Source organism: Hypomesus nipponensis, chromosome 6 (genome assembly GCF_054491055.1).
Source record: "Hypomesus nipponensis isolate SF chromosome 6, ASM5449105v1, whole genome shotgun sequence".
Lineage (NCBI taxonomy): Eukaryota > Metazoa > Chordata > Actinopteri > Osmeriformes > Osmeridae > Hypomesus > Hypomesus nipponensis.
Window position 1 is genome coordinate 1,672,594 of NC_140366.1, and position 11,859 is coordinate 1,684,452.

Below are 11,859 nucleotides of genomic sequence, written 5' to 3' on the forward strand. Positions count from 1 at the left end.
CTATAATAAACCCAAGGTAACATGTTCCTGACCAGTCGGCCGGCAGGAAATAATAAGCACACTTACCACATCCCCACATGGTGCCCTTGTTAGCTACATGAGGAAGCCAACATGGTGATGTCCTTATACAGTACTTACAAGCAATCATGTATGCTGTTAGCATACATAAACACAGTGTGGTTAAATGTATTTTTTCAACTAACTTCCCATAATTATTTGAACATTCAATCAACCATATACTACGTCTTCTGTAGTATGCTAAAGGTGTATAAATAGCATAGTCAGCAACATCCGGAATTAATGTCACCCATCTAAATGGTATACAAGACAAGTAACATTGAACTCAGATACAATGGAACTTTCAAATCATCCAGTAGAGGGTCTGTCCCAGACCGAGCATACATGCACGGTCTGTCCCCTCTAATGCTGGTCCAGTCATTTTTTTTCGTCCACGGTAAGATGTTGCTGTACAGATTGTTCTTCATGTGTGCTTTATGATGAATCTCAATGTTCACATCAGTATAATTGGGAGCTTGCAATAGTGACTCTCGGTGTGGCTCATGTATGCGATGTCTGTGGACTCTACTGATACTGGACTCTGCGTCCAGTATCAGTAAATGCCTGTCAGGTGTGTGCGTCAGTATGTCTGGATCTCATCTCGCATCGTAGCTCAGGCAGCGGCCTCGGTTTCCTTGAAACAACCGAGGGCCTCTGCCTCAGTATCCTCTCGTCCCCTTTCTGGGTGCTGTCATCTACTTCATGTAGAGGCCGGAGGAAGACTGAAAGTGTCTTCCCCTCTCCAGGCTCCTCTCTCTGGTTTCCCGTCTGGGTGCTGTCATTTGCTTCATGAATCACACATGGGGGAGATAAGCATGGTAGCAACAGCAGCCCCTCTCTGGCTTTCTCCACATGTGACTCACCTTTCGACGTCTTCAACACCTCTGGGTGGGTGCTCTTTGGGACCTCCTTCTCAGCACCCCTGGATTGGAGTGCTGGATGGCGGGGTCCTAGTTCTGGCTCAAATCGGTCCGCTGGACTGGAACATGCTCCCGGATCAGCTGCTGCAAACGGGTCTCCACCCCCCTTGGTGTACTCCTGGAAGAGTAACCCAGTGGGGATGAGACAAATGACAAGTTGGAGCAGGCACCATTTGGAGGTGCACCAGCTCCTCCACCGGCCCCTGACTCTCCGTTGGAACCCTCCACCATGTTGTTCGGTGGCGGGGCTGTTTTGCAGTGTGTCGCATGGCTCCATGTTGGACGACCCTCCACTTTCACAGCTGTGTGAATCACCAAGATAAACAGCTATAGACTGCTCCATCTCGGTGAGAGGCAGTCCTCCATTTGTGCACTTTCACGTACACGTAGTCTCCCGGTTGATAGGGATTACATGGCTCCCCAGGCAGGGCAGCTTTCACCTGTGAATGCACAACTGGCTGCTCTAGTAAGGGCGTAACAAAAGTTTAACATTGTATCATCCATTTGGTGGATATCCATCTGTGTCAATGATAGTGGGAGAGACAGGCAATCTCATTGGTCTCCCTACAACTATCTTGTGTGGGGAAAGTACATTTCTCCTCTGGAGAGTGGACCTCATGGGCATAAGAGCTAGTGGAAGTGCATCAGGCCACTTCAGGCCTGTCTCCACATATCTTGGCTAGTTAGTTTTTCAAAGTTCCATGTTTCCTCTCCACTGCCCCCGCAGACTGTGGGTGGTAGGGACAGTGGAAATGATGGTTGATCTGGAGCGCTTATCAAAGTTCCTGAACAATTTGACCTGTGAAATGTGAACTTCTATCACTGGACAGTCTTGTGAGGATCCCATATCTACAGATCACATCTCTAATAATAAAATCTTGGCTACCGTGGTAGCATCAACTTTCCGACATGGGTAGGCGTCTACGCATTTAGAGAACATGACATCAATTACAAGTACACACTCAAAATTACAAGACTTGTTCATCTACATAAAATTTAATTTGTAAATTAATAAAAGGACCACTTGGTGGTGGGTGGGCTGGGTCTCTTCTCTTTGGTCCCTTTCCGGGATTATGCTACTGGTAAATATGACACTGAGCACAATGTTGCTCAGCCTTTGTGGAAAAACCAGGTGCAAAACCAATCTGTATTTACTATTGAGACCATACCCCCCTTGCTCGTATGGACACATCTGTGCGCCATGCGAGCCAACCAAGGGAACAATGCATGTGGAATCTTTCACACAGCCAACAGATAACCAACCTTCCCTCTCAGTGTTATCAGCAGCGACTTGAAGGTCCACCACAACATGAAGAGAGTGAATGCGAGTTTCTGGTTGCTGAGACACAAAAAAAAAATACAGACCTGGGACACATCAGAGTCTTTGCTGCAACATCAGCTCTAGTATTTCCTCTATCATTTTTTTTTCTGCTATTGTTAGTATGAGCCTCACACTTAACAATAGTTGGCTTTCTCGGTAATAGTATTACCGAGTATCAAATCATCTTTCCATTCTTAATTGCTCCACCTGAGGAGTTAATGAAACCTCTTTCTGGCCATATGGCACCAAAATTGTGAGTAACTCCAAATCCATACCTCGAGTCAGTGTGAATATTTTCGACCTTGCCTTCTGACAAACAACATGCCCTTGTCAAAGCAAAACTCTGCCTGCTGTGCAGACAGTTTAACAGATTTGAATGTCTCACTGTCCGTGCAGACCGCTTATCCGGAGTTTAGAGAGCCATCCCATGCTCAGGACGAAGATCCATCTACGTACAACACAAGTTCAGCATTATCCATAAGTTTATCACAACATATCAGGTCTGAGTGTTAGCACTTTATCCACAACCATCTCACAGTCATGTGGTTCACCATCATCAGGGGTGGGCAACAATGAAGCTGGGTTCAATGTGGGGCATTGCATGACGAACCATCACTGCCAAAGGCGACCCCAGCATTATATCTGAAGTTGCTTCCACACATGTTGCCGCAGCCCAGACTGCTCGTAAGCACGGGGGGAAAACCTGCTGCCACAGTATCTAAAGAAAAAACTCACATAGGCGATAGGCCTCTTAAGATGACCATGCTGCTGGGTCAGTACACCCTGGTGTAGTCTGGCAGACCGACAGCTGGCGCTTGGGCCAAGGCCTGCTTGAGAGATACAAATGATTTATCAGCTTCAGTTTTCCACAACAAATGAGTATCAGTCTCCTTCCTTTAATCAAGGAGAGATCTAGCCAACACAGCATAATCAAGGATCTACTAACGACAATACCCGACTGAACCTCGAAAAGACTTGAGTTGTTTTGGTGTTCTAGGCTTCGGTATCCATCGGATGGCCTCCACTCTATCAGGCGTCAATAGACGCTCTGTACCTATGAGTGTATGGCCCAGATACCTGACCTCCTATGACCATAACTGCAGTTTTGCCTTTGAGGCCTTTCGGCCCTTCTCAACCAGTGCCTGTAGCACAGCAATAGTGTCCTGTTGGCAGTAGGCAAGATTCCTAAAACATATCAAAAAGGTCATCAATAAACTGCACCACAGTAGAGCCGGCTGCTAAGGTGACATCCTGGAGCTCCTCTCGTAATGCTTGACTAAACAACGTAGGTGATTCAGTGTACTCCTGCGGTACAACTGAAATGTATAGTAGACCTGGCGAAACGTGAATGCGAACAGTTACTGGCTCTCTTCTGCAATGGGAACAGAGAAGAAAAGCAACCAATAGTCATTCACAGAGCTAGAAAGTAACAGGGTTACTTGCTAAGTATCGTAACAGAGTTAGGCACAACAGGATGTATAACACAGGCATTACCAGCTTATAAACCCATAATAAACTTCCAAGTATTTGATTAGCCTTAAAGGATTAAATTGACCTTAAGTCTACCTATGACTCCTTGTTTCAACAAAGCATCAATAACAGGGACAATACCTTTCCCTACTTCTCTATTACTAGCATACTGAGGTTCTCAAGAGTCGTACTACAAACAATGATAACAACTGGGGTAGCATTCTTAATGCGCTCAATATGATTAGCTTGTGTGGACCACAGGAGCTCAAGCCCAGCTTCTAGCAAGGCCATATCTGCGGTCGCTAAAATCTCTGCATTCCACTACTGGGGCATGTGTGTGGGATTGCTAGGCCAAGTGTTCTTTATTCCTTTCCAACAGATTTATTTGACACCCCATAGTTGAAAGAAATACATCATAATTCAAAGATCCATCTATCCACCCATAAGAGCTAACTGACAGTTGTGTCCACCGGGACCCCAGAAACTACCACTACCATCTCATTGATTTCGGGTACTGTCTACAGTTGAACTCTTACTTGAAAAAAAAGAAGCTCTTTGCGTCCCCTTTTCTTGATCATTATTATTATGATTGTGGTTGTTTACTGTCTGAGTGTCCTTGAGCAGGCCCCAGCAAGGTCTTTGTTCTGAAGAAAACGGAAGGGGTTGAGTGCAGTAGTATAGAGTACGTGACTGAAGGATACTGACTGTACTATACTGTGCCTGGACAATCACTTTCCCTGTGGCGTATCTGTTTACAGAGTATGCACATATCCCTGTCTATCTCTTACTCCCCTTGCTGTCTGCCCCTGGCTGTCCTTTTCCTTTAAACGTAAGACATTCATTTGCAGTGTTAATTTGTCAACTTTCTTTCCTGCATTCTCCTGCATCAATGTACAATTATGTTTGGAATAATCCATAATCATATCCACAGCTTTGTTCTCCCAATTTGGAACCTGTTTCTTACCTCCTATCTGGAGTTCAGGAAGCAATCCACATATGAACACATGACAAAGTGGCATGGGGATGCAGCTGCTGTAAAATCAGAATGTTTTTTTTTCAAAAACATTCTAGTAAGTCTTTCCAGATAATCTTTAGGATCGTCATATTTTCTCAGTTTGCAATCATACACTTTGCTCCAGTCAAGCAACACTCCTCCAGTATTTCTACCATCAAACACCAACAAAAATGTATGCTTTAAGTTTTCTCAACATACCAGGCTGGAGTTCACCCTATAACCCTTGATTCAAATCAATAAAAGTAGGTATGTTAGCATTGATAGCTATTTGCAAATCTCTTAGAAAAAGTTGCTGAGTCCTCTCATGTCAGGAAATCCCTTTCCTAGCTCCCTCAGCTCAGTCACTTTGTTCAGTCTGATCACTTTTTAACAATGACTTTTCTGTTCATCTCGTCTCTGTCTTTCAAGACTAGCATTCTATCAGAATCAGTTTTAGCTTGATCTGACTGTACTTTCTCAAGAAAATGCCACATCGTCTCTTAGATTCGGTTAACCATATCACCATTTGCCAGCTGTAAAATTAGTAACACTTTACAATAAGGGTGCATGATTTATCATTCATTAATGCATTAACTAGTGCATGAATCATCATCAGTTAATACATAACTCAGAAAGTACTTAATGATGCACTGATCATTAACACATCATTTGGTAATAGGGAGTCACATATGATTTACTATTAATTAAATTTTGAATCATGTATCAATTCCTATTGACATTAACACATTAACTGATAGTTGAGTTAACTACTTTAGTTAATCGTGCAAACTATGACTATTAGTTAACTGTGTGAACCAAAACTCTGAGTTAACAGGGTAATTCATGTGTTAATTTCTACAATGGCGGTATCCATGGATTGAGACGGTAATTAATCATTTGTTAATAGTAATGTGCCTCCTCAAGTAAAGTCACAACATGAGTTACATTCACTAATCATTAACTAATTATTCACTCGACAAATACTTACTGTTTTTTCAGAGACAACTTTTAAATAAACTGAGTTGGAATCCTGCATTACAGTCAAAATAACTTTTTGACGAATTGATGACTACCATGCAGTTTGCAAAACGTTTTATTTCACTCGAACACACGCAAGGCTACCTTTCTAAGAAGAAGTAATATCGACTCGAAATATCGACCAGATCTTCCGTAGAAAATGCCTGGCTGCAACAGATCCTGGATTCTGGACTGATTCATGACGTTGAACTTCTATCTTCGAATGTTAACTTTCCACTATCCCCTAAGTTCAGCATTATACATCAACTTGAAAAGGGTGAAAGCTAACAGAGAATAATTAAGCATTTGAAAGGTAAAGGCAAACTACATGGAGCTGACTGACCTCACTCATACAAACTTAACAATGCTTTTTTACCCATTATAGTTAAACCTAGGGTAGCTAGCTAGTCAGCCAGCTGACACGCTGTAACCTATCTATTTAGAGACGCTGAGGTGATTATCGAAATGATCAAAAACAGTATATACTAAAATGAATGTGGCTAGAAATTTCGCCAAGCAAAAAAACAGAAATAGGTTGCAGCAGTTTATCTCTACTACAGTTTAAAATCCGCGATGGGACTGAATTTAACCCTTCGTAGGTTCGGCGACTTTTCATAGTCCAAATAGCTGTCAATCAAAAGGAGATGCAGTCTTTCGACACACCCTCCAATCATCATGCAGAAGCCTAGGCTTCTGGCAGAAGCCAGAAGCCTAGGGTCATGATTAATCCACGCATGCCATCTCTCAATACTTGACACTGCTTGAATGCCATGTAAATCACACATATATCGGGCTGGACTAACAACGTCTCTATCGCTCCCGTACTGGAAGCTAGATTACCCATACTGAATTACAATGTATCTGAATACAAAGTATCTGTAACAAATCTCATAACTGTAGGCTATGTAGCCAACTATTTTGATTTACTGCAGCAAGAATCACACAGCACTTTAGAATATCTTCACAAAATCACATAGCACTGTAGAACAGTCGCACAATCTCATAACACTGTAAAACGGTCACAATATTGAAGAATAAAAGAACTACAATATCATGTGGTAGTGAACTACAAATATGGCCCAATTTTTTTAATTTTTTTTTTCAAGCCAAGTTATCCTTGCCCTCCGGGCGCTCCATCATGGGACACGCCTACAAAGACCCAACTCTTTGGGAACGCGCATACAATAATTTCCACAACTCCGTTACCTCATAAGTAACAAAAAAACACAATTCGTGCTTAAAAGAGACGAGTTAATTCATAAACTGCCAGTCTATCTTTCCCTTAGTATTTGATTGTGTCCCTCGCTGATCATTAAATGCCAAGCTTGTCGTTATAAACCTAACTGTCCCTTTACATTGTCAAAGTATCCCTAAAACCACTTTACCCTTAAAAGTTGGTCTCTCGCATAAAGCCTTTGACCCTAATAAATTATGACCGCCCACCTACTGTGCTTGGTCTTAAGAAAAGCCCAAAACAAAACTTAATACAGTTACAATTCAAACAAAAATAAAAGTCCCAATAATATCTCTGTTCAAAAGAGAAAAGCCCAACACAAAACTTAATACAATCCAGTTCAACTTACAGTAATACAATTCAAACCAACAAAATATATCTCTGTTCAACTAAAATGTTCAGCTGTAAACATGCATAAAAAAAAAAAACACATACCTTTCCTTGTTTGGTTCACCCCTGGTCTGTATCTGTAAAACCATACTCTCTGTCAACAGATCCTTTACCTCAGATCAAGAGTATGGTTCGTATTCTCTATTAACAGATCCTTTGCCTCAGATCAAGAATACAGATTATATTACATACTTTTTCAATACTTCACGCAACCAGGGTTCTTATACGCTATCAGAGTTTGCCAACTCTGACCTAGACAAAGTAAAAATAGCAAATCAATTAATGACCCAAATTTACTAAACCAAAACTCTACCTAAACTAAACCTAATATTATCTTCCTCCTGTTGAGGCCTAGCAGACTCTGGTCTGCTAAGACCAGGCTCCCAACTGAACGTCACAATATAAGGTTCTCAAATCGTTTACGTTACCAGAGGGACAGCAGGCACACCAAGCATAAAGCAGTCCATGAATGGGGTTCAGGCAGGAGGACTCAGTATAGTATGTACTTGATACTTTATTCACACGGTACAACACATCATTGTAACATTTAATTTGGCATTATGGTTCTGCTTGCATCGGCTCCCTGCCGCACCCAACGGAGACACCGTCTCAACCTCCGAGCAGAGAGCAGCGGCGCATTCCCCCTACGACAGTAAACACAGAACCAAGGGTGGAGGCCGGGGAGGCGGAGGCAGCAGATTAAACAGAAAGCACCCTGTGACGCACTAGCAAAGCAGAGTGCAGCGATTAAATAGAAGGCGTGCCCCTACTGCGTGATATGACGCACTGCCAGTGACACGCTGCTAATGAGGCGCTATGTCTTGCGTCCCCCTGCATGAACCAGCTCCGCTTGTTTTTGGAAAAGGATCCCCTTACCATTTTGTTTTGTGCACCACGGGTTCTGCTTTATACTGGTGCCGCCGTGGGTCTCTCCTTGATCTGGTTTAGCAATCCTGCTGCTCGACAACGCCAATTGAAGAAAGTGTTTTGTCTGTCTCTTCATAAACGGAGTGACTAAGTTCAGTTGAGTTCTGGATTTTTATAAGTATTTATCAATCTGCAGATTGGGAGAGAAAACCAGACCTGTTACAATAAATGACAACACAACACCAGGCTTAGGTCTCAATCAAGTCTCTCTCCGCTCTGAAGGCCGGAGGACCATCTTTTATAGGGCACAAGAATGTAAACATAGATAGTGACAGTCAGGCAGTAATGACGTTACAACAGTCTCAGAGAAAGAGATTCACAGCTCCCAACACATGACCACTCAAACTACAGAGTTCATAGTTGGAGCTCTCCTTGTAGTCATGACAAGGACCATTTAGCCAGTACTTTCTACTGATCTCAAACATCTATTAACCCAGACACATAGACACAATCTACTCTTATTAATAGCAAGCTTACATGAGAACATACTAACTAGTATCCAATGACTAGTTCTCTTGATTAATGAATAATGTAAGCACACAGGAAATTGAAATTTCTTCCACAGCACCCAACGTTAGAAAAAGTGAAACATTGTCTTTGCTCACATTTCCATGAAAGCTGTACACCACTAGGGTACAACAATTGTCTTAGGGGTCATTTTTGACCCGGCAGTTATAAAACCATTATACACACCACAAAAAAAAATTTTTGACACACATACACACACACACACACACATACACACATACAATAAGATAATTACGTTATTTGTGCTACTGATTGAACTCAGACAAAGCTAAAACTTCTGTGTGCAGGTGCAGCATCTCCCCTCCCTACATGACTCAAGCTCACAGACAAAATAAAAACAATTTCAGACAGACTAAACCAAATTTCAGACTAAATAAAAATGTCTTCAAAGCATTGTTTACTAATGGGGAATGCAGTCAGAGGCTACAAAGGTCCTGCAAATGACAGTACTCCCAGTATTCTTTGCTGAAGCCATGACTGCATATTTCAGTGCCCAACAGTGTTAGGGTCTCAGCTCTCAGATCTACAGGTTGTAGATCTGATATTTTCAGATGTCCAGAAGAAACAAGAGTACAATGATTTAGAAGAGGAGGTATTTGAAGAAGAACATGGGGAATAATACAACCCGGAGCATGAAGCAATAATACACCTCTACTTTAGTAAAGAAAACACTTATGACAGGTCTGCTGTAATGAAAACGAAATAGTTGTCCACTGATTAAATGTAGTCTTTCTGCAATGTGAAGAGGTAAAACCTGCATATTCACAAATGTTGTGATAAAGTTTCTTCATGCAAAAAAGATTAGGAGATAAAAATTCAATTGAGCTGCTTTATTTTAGGGGTTTGGTGAAGGTGGGTCATTTTTGACCCTTAGGATAAAGGGAGTACACAGAATGTTAAGACAACACAAGGGTTAACTGTTATAACATGTTTCTGTGGGTGTTTATACATGGTAAAGGTGTTTTGTGAAGATATTTAGCCATTAGAGCCCGTTTCTGAGACTTTCATTTTTGTAATGCTTTAAAGTGCTTTTCAGCTCCTGAATAGCATTTTCAATGCATTTGCATGGTTTTGTTTAAAACTTTTCTTGATGTTTTAACTGTTATAACATGTTTCTGTTGGTGTTTATACATGGTAAAGGTGTTTAGTGAAGATGTTTGGCCATTAGATTCAGTTTTTGAGACTTTAGTGTTTTTTTTGCTTTAAAGTGCTTTTCATCTCCTGAATAGCGTTTCCAATGCATTTACAATGTTTGGCATGTAACTTCTGACTGAATGCTTTTCTTGATGTTTTAACTGTTATAACATGTTTCTGTTGGTGTTTATACATGGTAAAGGAGTTTAGTGAAGATGTTTGGCCATTAGATTCCGTTTTTGAGACTTTAGTGTTTTTTTTGCTTTAAAGTGCTTTTCATCTCCTGAATAGCGTTTCCAATGCATTTACAATGTTTGGCATGTAACTTGAATGGTTTTCTTGATGTTTTAACTGTTATAACATGTTTCTGTTGGTGTTTATACATGGTAAAGGTGTTTAGTGAAGATGTTTGGCCATTAGATTCCGTTTTTGAGACTTTAGTGTTTTTTTTTGCTTTAAAGTGCTTTTCATCTCCTGAATAGCGTTTCCAATGCATTTACAATGTTTGGCATGTAACTTGAATGGTTTTCTTGATGTTTTAACTGTTATAACATGTTTCTGTGGTTGTTTATACATGGTTAAGATGTTTTGTGAAGATGTTTAGCCATTAGATTCCGTTTTTGAGACTTTAATGTTATAATGGCTTTAAAGTTGCTTTAAAGCTCCTGAATAGCGTTTTCAATGCATTTATAATGTTTGGCATGTAACTTGAATGGTTTTCTTGATGTGTTAACATGTTTCTGTTGGTGTCAATACATGGTAAAGGTGTTTTGTGAATATGTTTAGCCATTAAATTCAGTTTTTGAGACTTTCATGTTTTTATGGCTTTAAAGTGCTTTTCAGCTCTTGAATAGCGTTTTCAATGCATTTACAATGTTAGGCATGTAATTTGAATGGTTTTCTTGATGTTTTAACTGTTATAACATGTTTCTGTGGGTGTTATACATGGTAAAGGTGTTTTGTGAAGATGTTTACCCATTAAATTCCTTTTTTTAGACTTTTGTGTTTTTATGGCTTTAAGTGCTTCTCAGCTCCTCAATAGCGTTTTCAATGCGTTTACAATGTTTTGCATGTAACTTCTGGCTGAATGGTTTTCTTGATGTTTTAATTGTCATAACATGTTTCTCTGGGTATTTATACATGGTAAAGGTGTTTTGTGAAGATGTTTAGCCATTAGATTCCGTTTTTGAGACTTTCATGTTTTTATGGCTTTAAAGTGCTTTTCAGCTCCTGAATAGCATTTTCAATGCATTTACAATGTTTGGCAAGTAACTTCTGGCTGAAGGGTTTTCTTGATGTTTTAACTGTTATAACATGTTTCTGTGGGTGTTATATATGGTAAAGGTGTTTTGTGAAGATGTTTAGCCATTAGATTCAGTTTTTGAGACTTTCATGTTTTTATGGCTTTAAAGTGCTTTTCAGCTCCTGATTAGCGTTTTCAATGCATTTACAATGTTTGGCATGAAACTTCTGGCTGAATAGTTTTAGTGATGTTTTAACTGTTATAACATGTTTCTGTTGGTGTTTATACATGGTAAAGGTGTTTAGTGAAGAAGTTTGGCCATTAAATTCCTTTTTTGAGACTTTCATGTTTTTATGGCTTTAAAGTGCTTTTCAGCTCCTGAATAGCGTTTTCAATGCATTTACAATGTTTGGCTTGTAATTTGAATGGTTTTCTTGATGTTTTAACTGTTATAACATGTTTCCGTGGGTGTTATACATGGTAAAAGTGTTTAGTGAAGATGTTTGGCCATTAAATTTCGTTTTTTGAGACTTTCATGTTTTTATGGTTATAAAGTACTTTTCAGCTCCAGAATAGCGTTTTCAATGCATTTACATTGTTTGGCATGTAACCTCTGGCTGAAGG

General features: G+C 40.4%; 1 protein-coding gene across 1 annotated transcript; it reads right to left on the reverse strand.

Annotated features, from left to right (window-relative positions):
- Positions 1–624: 624 nt before the first annotated feature.
- On the reverse strand, positions 625–1,320 carry LOC146286362 (uncharacterized). Its single transcript, XM_084700179.1, has one exon. It carries the CDS (start codon positions 1,318–1,320, stop codon positions 625–627), a length of 696 nt encoding a protein of 231 aa, XP_084556305.1.
- Positions 1,321–11,859: the final 10,539 nt, after the last annotated feature.